Consider the following 21,638-nt stretch of genomic DNA (forward strand, 5'->3'; position numbering starts at 1 on the left):
CTCATTCATTATTATAGGGGATAATGTAATATTTGAACACCATAGAAAAGCTAGACAACATATTTCCATTTCCTCCTCATGTTTTGAGCCTAACAGCTCCTATCCTCCAGTTGTTTATACAGTACTTAATTTGTACACAGTTGTCATCTAACTATACTATGGAACAGCAGAAGTTACTCCTGCCTCACTGTATTTTGCTTCCTGTTATCCATTCCCCCTCTCTCCCTAGCCTCCACACTTCTCAGTCTTTAATAATCATAATTCTATATTCATATCAATTTTTTTCACTTCTATATATGACAAGGAAAGTGGGACATTGTCTTTCTGTGTCTGGCTTATTTCAATTAATTTAATGATCTCTTTTTATACATTTTGCAGGATGTAACAATGTTGTATTTTTTGTGTGTCTAAATGATGTTCCCTTGTCCACTTTTTCATTGATAGACAGCTAGATTGGTTATAGTTCATGGCTGCTATGAACTGTGTTATAGTGACTATAGGAGAATTGCTGTCTCTTTGATATGAAAGTTTCATTTTCTTCTGATATATAGCCAGGAGTAAGATAACTGTCATACAATAGATCAATTTTTATCTTTTTTGAAGAATGACCATACTGTTCTCCATAACACCTGAACTAAGTTGCATTTTCACCCACAGTGTCTGAGAGTTATCTTTTCCCATATTTTCACAAGCATTTGTTCTTTTTTATCTTTTTGGTATAAGATGACATAATATTGTGGGTTTTTTTCTTATCAGTTTATTAACTTATTAAAAATTTATTTGCTTATTTGAATGGCAGAGTTACAGAGACAGAAGAAAATACAGAGTTCTTTCATCTATTGGCTCATTCCCTGAAGATTCACAACAGCTTGGGCATGACCAGACTGAAGTTAGGGACTTCAGCTAAGTCTTGAACATAAGAGGCAGGGGTCCAAGACCTTGGGCCATCTTCTGCTACTTCCCAAGTGCATTAGCAGGGAGCTCAATTGGAAGTGGAGTTGCCTGGACACAAACTGGCACTCACATGGGGTGCTGGCACCACAGGTGGCAGCTTAACCCACTGTATCACAATTCAAAATTCTCTTTATCAATTTAAATTCCTCAAAAAAAGTCACTATATTGGCATCCATGTCATTTTCTTTTTATTATTATCATTCAATTTAATGAAGTCTTATTTTTATTTCAACTATTCCTTTCAAATTGCTCTTCCCAAGATCATTAGTGATTACCATATTGGTTAAATGGAGTTTATGCTTTAAATTTCTCATTTATTGAGTGCGTGGACCAGTGAATGGGAGGACCTCTGTCTGTCTCTGCCTCTGCCTCCCTGTGACTCTACATTTCAAATAAATGAGTGGATCCTTAAAAATAAAGCAAAATAAAATTAAAAAAAATTAAATGCTGCTTTTGGTAATATGGGCCTTTTGGTGATATTAATTTTTTCAATTTATTAATAGGAAATATTTAATTTATTGATAGGGAATATTTTCCTTTCAAGCATTTTCTTCTATTTGTAATTTTCATTGTAGACTTTTTTCACTTTCTTGATTTATTCTAAGACAATAAAAGTTTTTTTTAGCTATTCTGAATGGTACTGACATGATAAGTTCTTTATCAGCCATGCGATTTTTGTGTGTTGATTTTATATTTTGGATCTTTACTAAACTCTCTAAGGAGTTTTAATAGTCTTTTACTGAGGTCTTTTGGTTTCCTTATATATAGGATTATGTAATCTGCAGGTAGGGGTAATTTGACTTTCTCCTTTCTAATTTGTATCCCTTTGATTTCTTCTTGCATTGTTGCTCTGTTCAAAACTTTTAGAACTGTTTTGAATAGCATGGTAAGAATGAGTAACTTTGGTCCCAGATCTTATTGAAAATGCTTCCAACATTTTTCATTCAGTATGATGCTGGTTGAAGATTTATCATATATTGTCTTGAATGTGTTAAGAAATGTTCTTTTTATACCCAGTTTGCTTAAGGTTTTTATAATGAAAGCATATTGTATTTTATCAAGTGCTTTCTCTGCATCAATTGGGATCATCATGTGGTTTTTACTCAGTGTATTTGATGTGTTACATTTATTGATTTGCTTATGTTGAATCATTCCTGCATACCAGGCATACATCCCTCTTGGTCCATGTGAATAATTTTTCTAATGTTTTGTTAAATTCCACTAGTTAGTCTTTAGGTGAAGATTTTTGCGTATATATTCATCAGTGGTATTATTCTGTAATTCTCTTTCTTTGTTGTATATATTTTTTCTGGTTTAGGAATTAAGGTGATGCTGGCCTAATAGAAGGAGTTTGAGAGGATTCCCTCCCTTTCAACAATTTTGAATAGCTGAAGAAGAATTGGAATTAGTTCTTCTTTAAAACTCTGGTAGAATTTAATAGTGAAGCAGTCTGGTTTGGGGCTTTTCTTTGTTTGGAAGGTCTTTATTATTGCTTCAATCTGTCTTGTTTTTTGGTTTGTTTAGGTTTTCTATGTGTCTTCATGACTCAAATTTGGTATATTGTATGTGTCCATGAATCTTGATGACTTTTAGGTTTTCCATTTTGTTAGCCATCACATCAAATGCTCACAGTCTATTTTGCAGTGGCAATCTGAGTTTTGGGTACACCACTTCCAAACCAGTTTCATGCTAACATCCCTGGGAAACAGTGGATGATGTCTCAAATTCCTTAGTTCCTGTCACCAAATTATTCTGTCACCTAAGTGGAGGCCTTGAGAGCCTGGTCCACTCACAACTGTTGCAGACATTTAGAGAGTGAACAAGCAGTTGGAGATCTCTCTCCCTCTCTCTTTCTCTTTCTGTGTGTGTATCTCTCTACCTTTTTAAAAATCAATTTAAAAATATTTACTTATTTATTTGAAAGTCAAGAATTACAGAGAAAAGGAGAGACCAAGATGTTCCATCAACTGATTCTCTCCTGAGATGGCTTCCATGGACAACGTGTGGCCAGGTTTAAGCCAGGAGATTGTTCTGGGTCTCCCATGTGGGTGGCAGGAACCCCAGTACTTAGGCCATCTTGCTTTTCTCAGCCCATTGGCAAGGAGCTGGTTCAAAAGTGGAATAGCTGGGACTTAAACTGACACCTATACAGGATGCCAACTTAATGAGTGACAGCTTTGCCCATTGAGCCACCACACCAGCTCCCCTCTGCCTTTCAAATAAATAATTAATCTTTAAAAAAGGAAAAAAAAAGACCGAAAGTAGTAAACGCCATCATGATTGAGCATTGGAGAATCTATTGAAATGATCTACTTTTTAAAAGATTTCTTTATATATTTGAAAGTGTCATAGAGTGAGAGAGGGAGAGAGTGATCTTTCTTCTGATTTGTTCACTCCCCAAATGGCTGCAATGATTGCGGCTTCTTCCAGGTCTCTCACATGAGTGAAACATCCTGTGTTGCTTTCCCAGACACATTAGCAGGGAGCTGGATCAGTTTAGAGCATTAATCTCTGATATTCTCCTTGCAGTTCAAGGATGCAAAACCCACCTGGCACAATGTCCCATTTATGGGTGGGCCGAGTGTAACAGCTTTCAACTCTCTAAGGTTTGGGCTAGATTGGTTCTGAGTAATTGTGTTAAAATAGACAAATAGACATTAAGCCACAACTCTTGGTTTATGCTTTTTTTTTTTTTTTGACAGGCAGAATTAGAGAGAGAGACAGAGAGAAAGGTCTTCCTTTTCCCTTGGTTCACCCCCCCAAATGGCTGCTACAGCTGCCGTGCTGTGCCAACCCAAAGCCAGGAGCCAGGTGCTTCCTCCTGGTCTCCCATGTGGGTACAGGGCCCAAGCACTTGGGCCATCCTCCACTGCCTTCCTGGGCCACAGCAGAGAGCTAGACTGGAAGAGGAGCAACCAGGACAGAACCGGCACCCCGACAGGTGCAGGATTAGCCTGGTGAGCTGCAGCGCTGGCTATGCTTTGTTTGAATAGTTTCATGATTGCCACTGATAATGTCTCTGACAACTTTAGGTCTCTGTATCACAACCAATGAAAGCATCCAGAACAGCCATAGTGATATCAACAGGCAGAAGAAGAATGGTGTCCAGCTGAACTTAAGTGGCTTTTCTCGTTTGCTAGAGAGGTGATTTTCTGCAATAAGCTGACTTCTGAACATAGACAGTAGACATTGGAGGCCATCCCCTCTGTCAAGTGCAGTATGCAAAGTTTGGATCCATTCTATGGTAAAGAGGCCTCAGTAGCCATGCTCAGGTTTTATTGTTCTATATCCATGGCCAGAGTCCTAGTAGACAACATGCATTACACAAAAACCCAAGGACTATAAGATATTAGCCCTGTTTGTTCTTCACAATGTGTCCAATAGTGTCATTCAAGGAGGATGTCATCAATCAATATGATGTATGCTTGTATTCCCATTGGAAAAATTGTTTGCTGGCAAAATCAATGAGGTGCCCATGTATATCCTAGAAGTGTTCCTTCAAAGTGAAGGCAGAGACTGAGAGACTTTTGGTTAAAGCTTTGAACAAAATACAGTTTCCACACTTGTAATAGTGAGACACATCATTTATCTATTGAGGCATCAGATATATTGATATTAGATATATGGTACAGTGGACATAATGGGTGGCACATAGGATTAAGATATAGTCATCTAACTTGAGATGATATTTATTTTTTCCAGATTTAATAGATAAAATTGGGCTGCCAATAGGGGCAGCATGGTGGTGCAGGGGGTTAATGCCCTGGCCTAAAGTGCCTGCATCCTATATGGGCTCCGGTTCACGACCCGGCTGCTCTGCTTCATGTCCAGCTCTCTGCTATGGCCTGGGAAATCAGTAGAAGATGGCCCAAGTCCTTGGGCCCCTGTATCCATGTGGGAGACCTGGAAGAAGCTCCTGGCTTCTGGCCTTGGATCGGTGCAACTCCGGCCATTGTGGCTATCTGAGGAGTGAACCATCAGATGGAAGACCTCTCTCTAAGTCTGAGGTAAAAAATTTTAATGCATGAAGACCTTGAGTTGGTGTTTTTTTTTTGTGTGTGTATAGGGCCGTCTTAATAATTTTAGTTTGTGATCTATGAATTTTTATTTTCTGTAGCCAAGTAACTTACAAACTTTATTACTCAAAATGTTAGACCATCACTGCCAGCTGTGGGATTTTTTGAGTACATCTGACTTGAAAATTTAGGCAGTACTATAGTTAAAGTGAGATGCAGCATGTAAATTATTTATTTTTCTTCTGATACATGTTTTGAAACTTTTTTTAAAATTTCTGTTGAATATAGTGCTTAAATTTAGTGGGATCCCTGGATAAGACAGTTATTTGAGCCTCACTACTGATTGCACCTCTGAAACTTCATGAATAAGTGCATAATAAAACCTGTTAAAGTTGATGTATATCTTATGGTGTAGGATACAAGAATCAATATCTTTTAAAAATAAATTTAAAAGTTTCATTTGTATCAAGCTATGTACTTTTCAGAAATGCATTCATATAAGCAACCACAATTTATACATCTCATATTTTCTTTCTCTAAGTTTTAGGAAATATTTATTGAGGCTTGTGCTGTAGTCTAGCAAATAAAGACTCCACCTGCAGTGCCAGCATCCCATATTGGCATTGGTTCATATCCCAATTGCTCCACTCACTTCTCATCCAGCTCCCTGATAATATGCCTGGGGAAACTCCAGGAGATGCCACAAGTTTTTGGGCTCTTGCATCCATGTTGGAGACCCAGAAGAATCTCCTGGATCCTGGCTTCTTATTGACCTCTGCCATTGCTACTATTTGGGGAGTGGAGTAGCAGATGGATGATTTCTATATGTCCTTCTCTGAAATTCTGCCTTTCAAATAAATAAATAAATCTTTAGAAATATTTATTAATTTGACAGGCATAGTTACACAGAGGTCTTCCATTCATTGAGTCATTGATCAAAATGACTGCTATGGCTAGGAGTGGGCCAGGCTGAAGCCAGGAGGTTCATCTTGGTCTCCCATGTGGGTGGCAGAGGCCCACACACTTGGGCCATCTTTTGCTGCTTTCCCAGGTTCAATATCACAAGTAGAGTGACTAGGACACAAACTGGCACATGTATGATATGTCAGAATTGTAGACAGCAGCTTAATCCACAGTGCTACAGTGCTAGCCTCATCTACATTTTTGTTATATCTTTCCTTTAATCTTTTGCTTTTTTTCTCTTTCTCTCGTTTAGGTCTTTAGATACTAAAGCCATAGTTTACTTCTTTATTTAAAGATTTGTTTTTTGAAAGGCAGAGTTACACAGAGAGAACGAGAGGCAGAGAAAGATAAAAATGTCTTCCATCTGCTGATTCACTTCCCAGAGGGCTACAAATGCCATGGCTGGGCCAGTATGAAGCCAGTAATCAGGACCTTTATTTGGATTTCCCTTATAGATTTAGAGCCTCGAGTTTTTGGGCTACCCTCCACCATTTCCCCAGGTGTACCAGCAGGGACCTGGATAAGAAATGGAGGAGTCAGAACTCAAACTGGTACCCATATGGATGCCAGCCCCACAGGCAGTGGCTTAACTGACTGCACCACAATGCTAGCCCCATCAATTTGTAATTTTTTTGTTTCTCTGAAAACTTGTGTGGATCATGTACATGGCAGCAGATAATGCAGGCAGAGGTAGATGTTGTTTAGTTTGCCAAGGTCACCATAACAAATTACTGAACATTGGATTGTTTAAATAAAGACATTTATTTTCACATAGTTCTGTAAGTTGAAAGTCCAAGATCAAAGTGTCAGTAGGTTTGCTTTCTCCTGACAACTCTCTGGCATCCAGTCAGATATCATCTTGCTGTGCCATCTCATATTTCCTTTGTTCATGTCCATCTCTTGTTTCTCTTCTTATAAGGTCATAAGTCTGGGTTATAGTCTCACACATTTGATTTTTTTACTTTAATTGTGCCATTAAAGGCACCATCTCCAGATAGAGTCACACTGCAGGTTCGAGATTGGAAGATAGAAACTTTGGAGAGACACAATTCAGTGCATCACAATGGAAAGCACCCAGACGTCTGCCTCATGGGCAGCCAACTCTAAGTAGGACTTACCGTGTAAAGTGAGTCTTAGGATTCCTTTTGTTATTATTTTAATACTGTCTTACCAACCTGGGTGCATGCATGTACCCAACAAATTATCTGTGTACACCTAGAATATAGATTACTGATAGTAGTGTACATGTAAAATCAATACAGCAGTCCATAAGATAGAATATTTTGAAACTAAAACTGATGAGTAGAAAAATAACAAAGTCTGAGCTCCATTATGATATATGATATCTACTATTCATATTTTTTAAATAAATTACTATGAGGAATATAACAAAAATATTCACACCTTACAGATCCATTTACGTGCAGGTTAATAAGATAGTATTGAAATTAAAACAAAAAGAATATTAAGACTCTCTTTACACAGTAAGTGTAATATTCCAAATTAATTTCCTCATACAATGTGACTTCTTTTCTGCATGATACATTCTATACTTATTTGTGAATATGGCTATTAATTCATAAGGAAATGTATGAGTGTGTCTACTGACCTAATATGCTAAATCAGGAAATAGACCTTTTCTGCATGTGGGGAAAGGTGCCATTCAATGTTATCCTCTGTTTTTAAAAAATATGTTAATGAATCAAATAATTAGAAAATAAAACATGATGAAACAATGCTGGTTGGTACATTATTGTATATTTCCATTAGTGATGAGTAGCTCAAGATTGACCTCAATTTTTACTCCTTGAGGGATCCTGAATTAATTTCTCTGTGGTCATCACTCTCTTTATATCACAGGGGCTATATTTTTCATTCTTCAATAAGTACTAATCAGGTACTAGAGCTCTTCTCTCTGACTCAGTGCTTGAAATTATAAATGCCAGCCATTACTCAGAAGGTATAACTAAGATGACCCAGGGAGAGAAAGTGAGTTGTAAAAGGCCAATCAACAACAACTTAGAGTAGCCTTCCTACTTTCTCTCTTCTCAGGAATCCCCACAGAATCTTCATCTCCAATTCCAAAATGAGCAACTTTTGCTGGTAGAGGTATGTGGCTATCACTATAGAGCAATAACTCCTAGAAAGGACAAGGGAATCCACTATACCACTGTAGTTCTTTTATGCCTGCAACTTGATTTTCTGTTAAAATTGTATGATGCTGGGAACTAAGAAATAATTTGCTTCTATGTCTGAGGTGAAATTACTTAAGATTGAAGCTCAAGACAGGTCCTGGCATTGGCACTGTGACATAATAGATTAAGCATCTGCTTGCAGTGCCAGCAGCCCATATGGACACCGGTTCATGTCCCAGCTGCTCCTCTTCTGATCTAGCTCTCTAGTATGGCCTGGGAAAGCAGTAGAAGATAGCCCAAGTGCTTGAGCCCATTCACCAGTGTGGGAGACCCAGGGGAAACTCCTGGTTCCTGGCTTCAGATCAGCCCAGCTCTGGCCATTGTGGCTATTTGGAGAGTGAAGCAGTAGTTGGAAGACCTCTCTGTCTGCCTCTCTCTTTCTATAACTCTGTCTCTTAAGTAAATAAATCTTTTTAAAAAAATTCTGTAAATATAAAAAAAAAAGACTGACCTCCCTCAATTTGCATAATAAAGTCACTGAAAGGCAATTACCAGATTAGAGATGATACAAGAATTTAAACAGCACAATTAATACATTTTACATAGAAAACTGACCAATAGCTGTGAACCAAGAGTCAATGGTCTATGCTACTACCACTCAAATCCCCAATAAGTTGATCATAATTTCATGCCCATTCTCATCTAGACAGGAAAATGAGTAAAAGCAGGAACTCCATGACATCCTGTCTTTGCCTAGTTTGTGGGAGAAACCACAAATTAAGTGCAATTCTTAAAAAAAAAAAAGTTTTGTTAAATATACACAGATGACTAGATGAAGTGATGAATAGATCAAGTTCAGTAACTTTTGGATATAGAATTACCAGGTACTGCAATTTTAAATATTCACAAACATTTCAGAAGACACTCACTTTGTTTTCTAACCATATTAATCCATTTAAAGCATTAGAATAACTTTCTCACTGTGAAAAACAGTCCATTGATGGCAAACATTTATTTTAGTAGGTAAGATCAAGCACCATTTTAAAGGATTGAAAGTTAGTTTTTCAGGAATATTAGTTTCTTTTGTGAATGTATTATGTTAAAAAGAGTTCTTGGGTTTTTTTCCCTAAACATCTGTAAGAAAGGCTCTGGAACCACAATTTAATTATAAGCATCACAAAATAAATTTCATGACAATTTCTAAAAATCATTTCCACATTTGAATTTCTCCAATTATGATTCTTTCAAGTATAAATCTGTCAAACTAAGAATTAATATGGAATTGGAGTATTATATGAATATCTCATGTGGTTAGACAAGTTCTGATGTACAACCTCTGTATCCTAGGAGGCTCATTGTCCAGTAAATATATGGATCATCCTTATTGCTTTCTAATGGAAGTCTGCATTGTTTTATGGGAAATGTAGCCTCATCTGCCCATGATGTCGGGAGGACAGAACCATGCAAAGTCTCCTCTGTTTTCCTTCTCAGAATGTGCCATTCCAACCACTACCATCATCTTCATAGAATTGAATTCCTGGTGCTGGGCTTTCCTCATATTACTCAAGAACAGTATGGGTGGTTTCTGTGTCTGTGAATGTCAGTGTGGGGGTAGAGGGAACCTTGGAGAGCAGTACAGGTGCCTGTCTCTTGCTGGCATAGGTGACAGTCATGGATCTGAGGTATCAGAATCTGTTATTCAGATGCACCCTAAAGATCGTGGCTGTTCCAGGAAGACACCAGTGGAAGATCCTCAGTTCTAGAGCTGGAGAAAGGATGAATTAGGTTGGGTTTTCAAGAATTTTTTTGTCAAATGATGTACTGACACAAGACCAGTGTGACTACAGGTGTACAGAAGGTAGTTCCAAAAGTCTTATAGACAGTCTGTCTAATCCAAGATAGCCACAGAATGGAAGTGCGTTTTCAGACCCTTTTAGCTAAAAGGTGTATGTGGTGAATGTAGGTTGCACCTCTGTCACTGTTTACCCATCTGTAAGATAAGTATATTAGTAGTACTAGTGAAATGTCCCCACATTTCCTGAGAAATCATTGTGAGATATGTGCAAGCTGACTTACACTCTGTGGCAGTTGCATTTGTGGGGTTTCATGGTATATCTTCCCCAAATGAACTTTCTGGTTTCCTACAATGTGTAGACTGACCAGCACTGATTTGACATTATAGATTTTTATACAACACCTAGTTTCCAGGAACATGTAAGTTTGGGTACTGAGTGACAGTTCCATTTTCTTTGGAAGTGAATAAGTTTTATAATACCTGAAGAAGGGAGCTCCAGGAATAAGAATCATTTCTAACAGAATAACACTCGATGCTTTCTGAGACAATACCTTACTGCTTCAGAGCAGAGAAAAAAGTCACTGAAATTCAAAGATCGTAGATTTGCACTGTCCAAGCAGTTCTTGATCATACTGACCAGAATGAACAAGGTTTAGCTGATATTACCTTACCTCATCCATAAGTTATGACAACCCAGGGGGCCAGCACCGTGGCTCACTTGGTTAATCCTCCACCTGCAGTGCCGGCATCTCATATGGGTGCCAGATTCTAGTCCTGGTTGCTCCTCTTCCAGTCCAGCTCTCTGCCGTGGCCCAGGAGGGCAGTGGAGAATGGTCCAAGTGGTTGGGCACCTGCACCTGCATGGGAGACCAGGATAAAACACCTGGCTCCTGGCTTCGGATCAGCGCAGTGCTGGCTGTGGTGGCCATTTGGGGAGTGAACCAAAGGAAGGAAGACCTTTCTGTCTTTCTCTCACTAACTCTGTCAAAAAGAAAAAGAAAGAAAGAAAGCCCAGGTGATATTGGAAGCTCTGGACCAGCCTTAAAAAAAAAAAATAAAGGTTGTGAATGGAATGGATTAGAAATAAAGGCAAGGGCCTAGTGAGTGTTGCTTATTTAAGTGGTCTTGAGGGTGTGGCCTGGGGTGGAGAGATAAACTGTCATGTCTGAGAGTGACTGTCTACATTGCTTCCTACCACATTCCCATTACTTCATTCTGCTTTCATGATTTCCAGAAATGGAGGTCTGTGAAACCTAGTCTGCCATACACTTGGTATCTAGAGTTATGCTGCTGCCCCCCTGTATACTAGTAATTCTTCCAGGTAGCTCAAGGAACATCTGTGAGGGTCTCTGCATGTAAAAAAGATGAAATAAATTGCATTTCAGGAGATAAGTGGTTTGAGTCACATGATTTGTAGATACCTGGCATCCTAACTTTTGGATGGTGATTTCTATTTTGCCACACTTCGTTAAAAACACATTTATTTTTCAGATTAATTTCAGAAACTGTCACCAATACTGCTTTAGAAGATTGCCCTGAGCATGGCTTTCCTTTTGATCCTGATGTTACATATGTATTGTGTGACTTCAAAAAGCATATCAAAATTTCCCACTCAGTGTCAACAATTTCATCTTGAAAGTTTTATCCAATATTTAGTATACATGCAGCTTCAGAAAATTACTATTTTATGAACAGTAAAATTATACTAAATTAGATTTCATGTGCTAATAAGTTTCTTAAAATATAAACAAAAAGAATATGACCACATATAAGCAGAAATGTGAAGCATTATCTTATGATCTCCAATGAATTTGTGATTTCCCAGGACTAAATTTTTTTAGTAGCAGCAGCTTTGCTAAGACACAATTGACAGGCACAGATCATGTTTATAGAAGCTTTTTTCTAAGATTTTAAAAAATTATTTGAAAGTGTGATATATATAGAGAGGGAGACACACTAATCTTCCATCTGCTGAGTCACTCCCCCAGATTGCTGCAATGGGCAGGGCTGGGACAGGCTGAGGCCAAGAGCTTCATCTGGGTCTCCTATATTAGCAGCATTTACCCAAGTACTTGGGCCTTCTTCCAGTGCTTTTCTCAGGCCACTAGAAGGGAGCTGGATTGCTTGCATTCCAGGTGGCAACTTTACTTGCCATGTGGCAGTGCAGGTCCCATGTTTATGGAAACTTCTGCATGAGATTGTGAAGTTCTATTTTATTTTGCATGTAATGGAACTTTCTTCCCTGCTCACCAGGGTGTATCAGCATTTGATATAGGACAAATCAGAAAATACAATAGTTTAACAAATAGCCATTTGATTTATAGTTCTAATTCAATATTTTGGTATGAGCTCATCTGGGCAGTTGCTATCATCAGCTTGGGATCAGAAATGATGAACTGATCTGAGGTACTGATTGACACTCATGCCTTAGAGATGCTTTCATTTAAAGGTCTGGTGGTTTGTGATAAATCTTGGTAACACCCTATCTCTTCAATGGGCAGGATCCATGGCTTTCCAGAGCATAAGGAAAATCTGAGAAGGCAAATACTTTACAAACTATCTGTTTCTGTCACATTTACTGATATCCTGGGGGGTTAAACATATGAAAAATGAAATCCAGAGTCTTGTGAAGGGATGGATACCAGGAACGGTTTCATTTGGAATCATTACTGGTAATGTGTACTGCATTAAATATACATTATGTATATTTGTTCCAATGCAATTTTGGCCAAAAAAATCTGAATCTGTAAATTGCATGCTTTCTATAGAATTTCAGGTCTAAAAAATAAAGTGTTCTAAAGTACACACAGATATGGGATTCTGTGTGATACTTTTGCTTTAATAGAAAAATGGTAATTCAAAAACAAGTTTCTTCAGTTTAAAATTTAGTGACAGTATAATGTTTATCTCTTTAATAACCTCATTTATTTGAACAATCACCCTTAAATTTTACTATCTCAATATTACATTATTATTTTACAAATTTGTAGATAATGCTTTCATTAAGCCAATGATAATTGTTTAATCTCTACTACTTAATAGAAGTGAATGTGCTTTTTTATATATTTTCTTGTTTAAATATTTCTCCACAGGGAAAATGATGTTTCCTAGGTTAATGTATTCATTACTCTTTATTCATTGTATTTCATTCTTTTTTTTTTTCCCAGTTCAATATAGAAGGAAACCAGATAAGCTTTCTTTTAACTCCTTCCATTTGTCTTCTCTTCCAGGTATGATTCTGGGCACCTTCACATATTTCCAAGACTAAACAAAATTATTACATACCCTGTAAGTGGTTTTCTTAATTATTGCTCAGCTTGTTGTCAGTTTTCATTTTAGGAAGATTATAATAGTTTATTAATTAAAATGGAAAAATAAACATAAAATTTATTCTCAGAGAATGTTCACAAACAAGATGAATGATGAATTTGCCTTGATTATGAAATATTACAATCATCTAAGATACAGCTATTTGGCCTCTGGTCTGTTGCCTTAGCAAAATATACATTTGTTACATGTTTTGAGTTGAAACGTTGAGTACAATATGCTAAATTTTTTGGTCATAATGTCTGAAACAACAAAGATGATGTAGTGAGCAGGGTTTTCATGTGTCCCTGGAAATAAACACTTAGCATTCTGCAAGGTTAAGAGTCACCTATTACTAAAAAACACAAATCAGTTTTCAGTCCTTAATGGTTTTGAGAAGCTGAATTTGATTCAGGGATAGGATCAGGAATATGTGGGGAAAAGAATCTCCTGCAGGTTCTTTTATTTTTTAAGATTTATTTATTTATTCAAAAGACAGAGCTACAGAGATTGGGAAAGATGGGCAAAGAGAAATAGACACTTTCCATCTACTGGTTCATTCCCCAAATGACCACAATGGCTGGGACTGGGTCAGACCAAAGCCAGGTACCTGGAATTCCATCTTAGTCGCCATACTCATTAAAGGGGCCCAAATACTTAAGCAATCTTTGACTGCTCTTTCAGGAACTTTAGCAGAGAGCTAGATTAGAGTGGAGTACTCTGGACTCAAATAGTCTTCATGTGAGATGCCACCATTGCAGTTGGAAGCTTAACTGGCTGCACCATAATGCTGGTGACTACTGTGAGTTCTTTAACAAATCTCTATGTATTTCTCTTGGTCACAAATGCAGATGATACTACACACTTTCCCAAATTCTGTTTTGGGGCAATTAATTCCATTGTTTTCACTTTAATTTGGTATAATGTTATCTCAGTTCTTCAAATGTATGTTAGTAGAATAAGCATAGTCAAAGTCAAAAGCTATTTTCTATTCTTTGTCTTACTTGAATCTTCTCTTATTTAGAAATATTTATGAGCTTGATTGAGAAAGAAGCTGATGGACTGAGAGAGAGAAAAAAGAGATTGCTCCCATGCACTTATTCACTATAAAAATAACCATACCAAGCCAAGGTTGGGCAGGACTGAAGCCAGAAGTCAGGAATGGAGTCTAGATTTTCCTCATTGGTGGCATCACTACTGCTTCTCCAGCATTAGCTGGGAGCTGGAAACTGGAACTGGCACTGGAATTTGAACCTAGGTACTTTGAAGTAGAAGTAGGATATCTTAGCTGGCATCATAAACACCAAGATGAATGCCTGCCTTTTTTTAAATATTTTTTTCTGCCATATTTGAAGTCACTTTGCATGGTGTTTTTCTGGAAATTCTTCTCTGTTCATTCCCAACATAGCTCCACTGATGGTTTATTGTCTTTTCACCTGAATACATTCTTCACCTTAACATAGCTCATTCAAGAGTCAACATTGTCTTCCTTTCAGGCTGCTGTGCAATTCCCCTTGAGAGATGTGGCCCTTTGTGACCTGAAACTCCTGTTTTCTTCCAGTTGGGGCATTTTTCACAGTCTTTAGACCATAGGTTTGACTCCCTGCTGAATGCTTCTGTGTGGCTGTCCAAATGCTCAAGTCTAAAATGAAACTACATCCTTCTTTCTTCCTTAATTCTTATGTATAAAATAAAAATGGTCAGTGTTTGTTTTGTGACAGAGTTAATGTGTTGACCAGAAGTGTTCTATTACAGGTGATGCTAACATTTGAAGACCTGGCTGTTTACTTTACCTGGGAGGAATGGCAGAACATGAACAAAGCTCAGAAAATTCTGTACAGGGATGTGATGGTGGAGACCTACAGCAGCCTGCTCTTCTTGGGTGAGTGACACCCATCACATGCCCAATGATAAAATTTTATTGCTGTTTGAAAAATCAGTGAACACTTTATAAACTTTATAAAGTTTAATGGTGGGCAGGTAAAGAATTTGAGTCCATGAATAATCTGAATGTCTACCATCTAGGAAAGGACTCAAATTGGAACATTTGTTGCATAGTTCATGGAATAAGCTGTAGTCCTTTAAATAACTCAAGATAATGACTTCACAAAAGCTTACATTTTTCTATTAATAGGGCACTACATTACCAAACCTGATTTGATTTTTAAGTTGGAGCAAGAAGCAGAGCCATGGATGGTGAATGAGTGCCTAAATCAGAGCTTTCCAGGTCAGTATGTACATAATGATGAGGGAGCCAAGGCAGAAAGAGCACAGAGGATGTTGAGTGAGGCTCTTTCTATGAATTTCTCCCAAGTGTTACTCCTGATGAAAGCTGGTTTTTTGCATCAGACAATGGATTCTAGAGTTTCTAGGGATGCCATTATATCTCTAACTCTTTTGTTCTTGATTAAGTTATCCTTTGCTTTAAAAAAATAAAATTCCAATCCTTTTCTGATGTTGCTAAGGATTTTTTTCTAGGTTAGATACATTGCCCTTCTCTGTATTTGATATGTTTTCTTTCATGCATTTATTCTTTTCTTCAGTTCTTGTCAGTTTAGCAAGTTATAGAAACTTGTTTCAGATTGAGTCCCCACTCATGGTTTTGACCAGGCACAGAACTTGCTATTTTAAGGATCTCATGACTGAACAAATAAATGTGAACTCTCTCTCTCTCCTTTCTCTTTCTCAGTGCCTTTCACATAAAATAAGAAAAAATGCGTTGCTAGAAACATTGGAGGAGAAAGCCTGTGGCTGTCAATCTTCTGTTTCATTCTCCCTTCTATCTAATTCTCTGTCTGACTCTCAAGCATATAAATAAATAAATAAATGCTAAGAGAAGGTCAGAAGTAAGCCTCTGTGCAATGACATCAGAAATCCTGAAGCTAAGCATGCACTTGTATAGAAACATGAAAATAACTGATCCTAAACTCACCAAGAAAGTCTTGAGATTCTGAATCCCAAGGTCAAATTATCACATAAGTGTGTTTATGTAAAAAACTGAAGAGTGATACTCAGGGCTGGTGATTTCAGAATCAGCTAGAAAACATTTTTCAAAGAAGGTAAACACATTCTGGGTTGCAAAAACAAATTCTTTAAACTCTTAGGGAGTGTATACCCAAGGTGGTATAGTGTGATGTTTCTGTACCTGTTGTCATTCTGAGAAGCTGAAGATGTTAAATTTCCTTAGGAATATGGGGAAGCTGTCATAGAGTGCAGATAAATGCAGTTTCTCATTTGAAAATTCCTTCAAATGCTGTTTACCTGGGAAGACTGAACATGAGACAACTATAGATTCAAATCTTGTCTCTTAAATTTGATCCTGTTTAGAGTACAGACACATTTCACTCTTCTTCAAGTGCAAGTAACTGATCCAGTAAAACATTCCCATATTTATGGTCGAAATAGGGAAGCACAAAACATAACATTTTAATAAAAATTAACTAAAGAAGAAGGACAGGGAAAAAAACTAGTTGCTGGGCAATGGGGGAATATACTAAATATTTGTCCATTCTTTAACATCTTATAGTACTGTCATCATTGTTAAAGACAGTGACAATAAGAGGAGAAAGAGAGAGAGATCATTTAGTAGCTCAAGCCCCCAATGCCTACAACAGTTAGATCTGATTAGTCTGAAGCCAAAAGGCTGGAATTTCATCTAGTCTTCCCTGACATATCACAGGGTCCCAAGCACATGAACCATTATTTGCTGCCTTCTAATTTACATACACTAGAGATTTATTGGAATCACAGTAACCAGAGCTCAAACTGGCACTATTTTGAGATGCAGGCACCCTAAGCAGTGAATTAACAAATCTAACAAGGAAAGCCATTTTGCCATACTTGAATAAAATTCAAGTAGTAAACAGGATCAATCATGATTGAACATTTGGAAATCTATTGGTACACCCAAAAACCATATAATAAGTATAAATAAGTGTCTTACTGATTATGTTAACATCTTATGCCACTTAGATAACAAGCAACTTCATTCCCTTTACATCAGTATTCCAGGATAAAGCATTTATATGTGATTCAGTGAATTTTTTTCTCATTTCAGTTGCCATGAAAAGTGATGACATAATTAGGACCAATAAGAAAATTCAAGAAAAAAAATTTAATAACATGGCAGAGAAACCTTATGAATGTAATGACTGTGGAAAAGCCTTTGACTCGAAGTCAGCATTCATGAAACATCAGAGAATTCACTCAGGAGAGAAACCTTATGAATGTAATGACTGTGGAAAAGCCTTTGGCCAGAAGTCACATCTCATAGTGCATCAGAGAATTCACACAGGAGAGAAACCTTATGAATGTAATGCCTGTGGAAAAGCATTTGGCCAGAAATCACATCTCAGAGTGCATCAGAGAATTCACACAGGGGAGAAATTTTATGAATGTAATAACTGTGGGATAGCCTTTGGTTTGAAGTCAGACCTCATCAAACATCAGAAAATTCACACGGCAGAGAAACCTTATGAATGTAATGACTGTAGAAAAGTCTTTGGCTATAAGTCACAACTCATAATACATCAGAGAATTCACACAGGAGAGAAACCTTATTAATGCAGTGCCTGTGGAAAAGCCTTTGTCCAGAAGTCACATCTCCGAGTGCATCAGAAAATTCACACAGGAGAGAAACCTCATGAATGTAATGACTGCGGCAAAGCCTTCAGCCATAAGTCACATCTCATGATCCATCAGAGAATTCACACAGGGGAGAAACCTTATGAATGTAATGACTGTGGCAAACCCTTTGGCTTGAGGTCAGCACTCATGAAACATCAGAGAATTCACTCAGGAGAGAAACCTTATGAATGTAATGACTGTGGAAAAACCTTCAGCCGTAAGTCACATCTTGTAATGCATCAGAGAATTCACACAGGAGAGAAACCTTATGAATGCAATGACTGTGGAAAAGCATTTGGCCAGAAGTCACATCTCAGAGTGCATCAGAGAATTCACACAGGGGAGAAATTTTATGAATGTAATAACTGTGGGATAGCCTTTGGTTTGAAGTCAGATCTCATCAAACATCAGAAAATTCACATGGCAGAGAAACCTTATGAATGTAATGACTGTAGAAAAGTCTTTAGCTATAAGTCACAACTCATAACCCATCAGAGAATTCACAAAGGAGAGAAACCTTATAAATGCAATGCCTGTGGAAAAGCCTTTGGCCAGAAGTCACATCTCAGAGTGCATCAGAGAATTCACAAAGGGGAGAAAACTTGTGAATGTAATGAATGCGGCAAAGCCTTTGGCTTAAAGTCAGCACTCATCAAACATCAGAGAATTCACACAGGGGAGAAACCTTATAAATGTAATGACTGTGGCAAAGCCTTTGGCTCAAAGTCACAACTCATAATACATCAGAGAATTCACACAGGGGAGAAACCCTATGAATGTAATGACGGTGGAAAAGCTTTTGGCCAGAAGTCAAATCTCATAACTCATCAGAGAATTCACACAGGAGAGAAACCTTATAAATGCAGTGACTGTGGAAAAGCCTTCAGCAGGAAGTCAGACCTCATAACCCATCAGAGAATTCACACAGGAGAGAAACCTTATAAATGCAATGACTGTGGAAAAGCCTTTTGCAGGAAGTCACATCTTGTAATCCATCGGAAAATTCACACAGGAGAGAAATCTTATGAATGCAATGACTGTGAAAAAGCCTTTGGCCAGAGGTCACATCTCATAATTCATCAAAGAATTCACACAGGGGAGAAACCTTATGAATGTAGTGACTGTGGAAAAGCCTTCAGCCTTAAATCACATCTCATGATCCATCAGAGAATTCACACAGGGGAGAAACCTTATGAATGTAAAGACTGTAGAAAAGCCTTTGGACAAAAGTCACATCTCATGATCCATCAGAGAATTCACACAGGGGAGAAACCTTATGAATGTAACGTCTGTGGAAAAGCCTTTGTCCAGAAGGCAGACCTTATCAAACATCAGAGAATTCACACAGGGTAGAATCCTTATGAATGTGATGTCTGAAAAAGCCTTCAGATATAAGTCACAGATCATAATCTATCAGAGAATTCACACAGGAGAGATGCCTTATGAATGCATTCCCTGTAGAAAATTCTTTGTGAAAATCCCACCTTGTCAGAATTCACATAAGGGAGAAACATGAGTGTAATGACTGTGGAAAAGCCTTTGGCAATAAGTCACGACTCCTAATGCACCAGGGAATTCACACAGGGGAGAAACTTTAATGACTAAGGAAAAGCTTTTGGCCAGAAGTCAGACCTTTTTGAACATCAGAGAGTTTGAATGGGGGAAAACCATGAATGCAATGACTGGAAAAACCTTTGGCCAAAAGTCAGACCACATCAAACATCAGAGAATTCACACAATGAAGGAAGCTTATGAATGTAATGACTGTGGGAAAACCTTTGGCCAGAAGTCACAACTTATAATGCATCAGAGAATTCACACAGGTGGCCATGGGTTTATCATAAGTTGCCTTGATTGTGTTGAGAAATGCTCCTTTTCTACCCAGTTTGTTTAATGATTTTTACCAAGAAAGGGTGTTGTATTTTTTCAAATGCTTTCTCTGAATCAACTGAGATAATATCACTTTTGTTCCTCAGTTTGCAATGGGATGAATCACATTTACTGATTTGGAAATGTGGAACCATCTCTGCATATAGTGATACATACCCCTTGGTCCAGGTGAATGATCTTTCTGATGTGTTGTTGGGTTCAATTAGCTAGTATTTTGTTGAGGATATCTGCATCGGTGTTCATCAGAGATATTAGTCTGTAGTTCTTTCTCTGTTTTATCTTTTTCTGGTTCAGGAATAATGATGCTGGCTTTATACAAAGATGTTAGGGGTACTCCTATAAGGAAAAGGGAGAAGAAACAGAGAGGAGACTGGATACAAATGCAAATTCAGCAAGTCTGAATTTATTCAAAGAAAATTAACTCACAGTGGTTGATCAATTGCCAGTGTGAACAAAGAATGAACACATGGCTTGAGGGTTAAGACTCCCGGGTCTGGGCATTTTTATATCTTAGGCAAGCTATGGGTGGGGGTGGGTGTTAAAAGTTGGAGATGAACTCCTTTATACAGGATCTTCAAGTTTGCTTCTACCAAACGAGTGGTTGAGTGCAGGGATTTGGGTGGAGAATAATAGGGTGTGAGACTGAATTGGGATTCAGTGACAAGGGATGGCTTCATGACTTAATATTAGTAGATTGTGTCCAGGAATCTATCCATTTCTTCTGCATTTCCCAATTATTGACATACAGAACTTTGTAGTAATTTCTGGTGATTCTCTTTATTTCTCTGGTATCTGTTGGTAGATCTTGTTTTTGTCTCTGATTTTATTGATTTAGGCCTTCTCCTTTTTTTTGTTGTTGATCAGTTGGGCCAATAATGAATCAATTTTGTTTGTTCAAAAAAACAGCTCTTCCTTTTACTGATCTTTTGTAAGTAATTTGCAGTTTGGGCTGTTGTTTTCCTTGGTCCTTGAGATTCATTGATAGCTCATTTGTTTAACACATTTCCAATTTCTTCAGTAGGCATCAGTTGCTCTAAACTTCCCTCTTAACACTGCTTTTGTATTATCCAATAAGTTTTGATGTGATTTATTATCATCTTCATTCATTTCAAGAAATTTTTTGATTTCTTGATTTCTTCTATGACCTACTGTTCATTGAGGAGCATGTTGTTCAGTCTCCCTGTGGTTGTATATGATCTAGAGATTCTTGAGTTGTTGATTTCTAGCTTTATTCCATTTTTATCAGAGGAGATGCACAATTTGATTTTCACTTTTTTTTTAAAATTTGCTGAGACTTGCTTTATGGATGACCATATAGTCTATTCTTAAGAAAGTTCCATGTACTGCTGAAAAGAATGTGTATTCTGCAATGATGGGTTGAAAAGTTCTGTAGATAGCAGTTAGGTCCAATTGGTCCATAGTTTGAATTAGTTTTGTTCTTGTTAATTATTTGTCTTGTTGATCTGTTCATTAATGAATTGGGTTGTTGAAGTCTCCCATTACTATTTTATTGGAGTCTATTTCTCTCTTTGTATCTTTAACATTTCTTTTAACACCAACATTTATTTTAAATAGCCAGGACCCTAAGCATTCTGTGCATATACATTTATTTATACTCACATCTTCCCATTGAATTGATCCCTTAATCATTATATAGTGCCATTCTTTGTCTCTTAATAGTTTTTGTTTAAAGTCTTTTCTTTGCTATTAGCATTTCTACATTTATCCTTTTCTGTGTTCCATTAGCATAGAGTATTTTTCTTATCCTTTCACTTTCAGTTTGCATGCATCTTTGTTCCTGAGATGTGTTTCTTGCAGGCAGCAAGCAGATGAGTTTGTTTTTAATCCATTCAGCCAGTCTGTACCTTTTAACTGGAGAATTCAAAGTGACTTTGCCCTGTCATTGTTTCATAAATTTTCCTGTTGTTTACTTTGGATTACTTTTGTTCTTTT

At 37.5% G+C, this 21,638-nt stretch overlaps 1 protein-coding gene and 1 long non-coding RNA gene across 2 annotated transcripts; both read left to right on the forward strand.

The window, feature by feature from the left end:
• The first annotated feature begins 4,818 nt into the window (after positions 1-4,818).
• Positions 4,819-15,017, forward strand: LOC133755748 (uncharacterized). Its single transcript, XR_009865478.1, has 3 exons — positions 4,819-4,961; positions 13,094-13,151; positions 14,925-15,017. It is a non-coding gene; the product is annotated as an uncharacterized LOC133755748 (long non-coding RNA).
• Positions 15,018-15,316: 299 nt separating this feature from the next.
• On the forward strand, positions 15,317-19,320 carry LOC133755747 (zinc finger protein 268-like). The gene is given in 2 exon segments (XM_062185768.1): positions 15,317-15,396; positions 17,227-19,320. Coding segments are annotated over 2 exon segments (1,956 nt in total). The 5' UTR covers positions 15,317-15,362; the 3' UTR covers positions 19,149-19,320.
• The last annotated feature ends 2,318 nt before the right edge of the window (positions 19,321-21,638 follow it).

The sequence above is a fragment of the Lepus europaeus genome, unplaced genomic scaffold (assembly GCF_033115175.1).
Source record: "Lepus europaeus isolate LE1 unplaced genomic scaffold, mLepTim1.pri SCAFFOLD_98, whole genome shotgun sequence".
Lineage (NCBI taxonomy): Eukaryota > Metazoa > Chordata > Mammalia > Lagomorpha > Leporidae > Lepus > Lepus europaeus.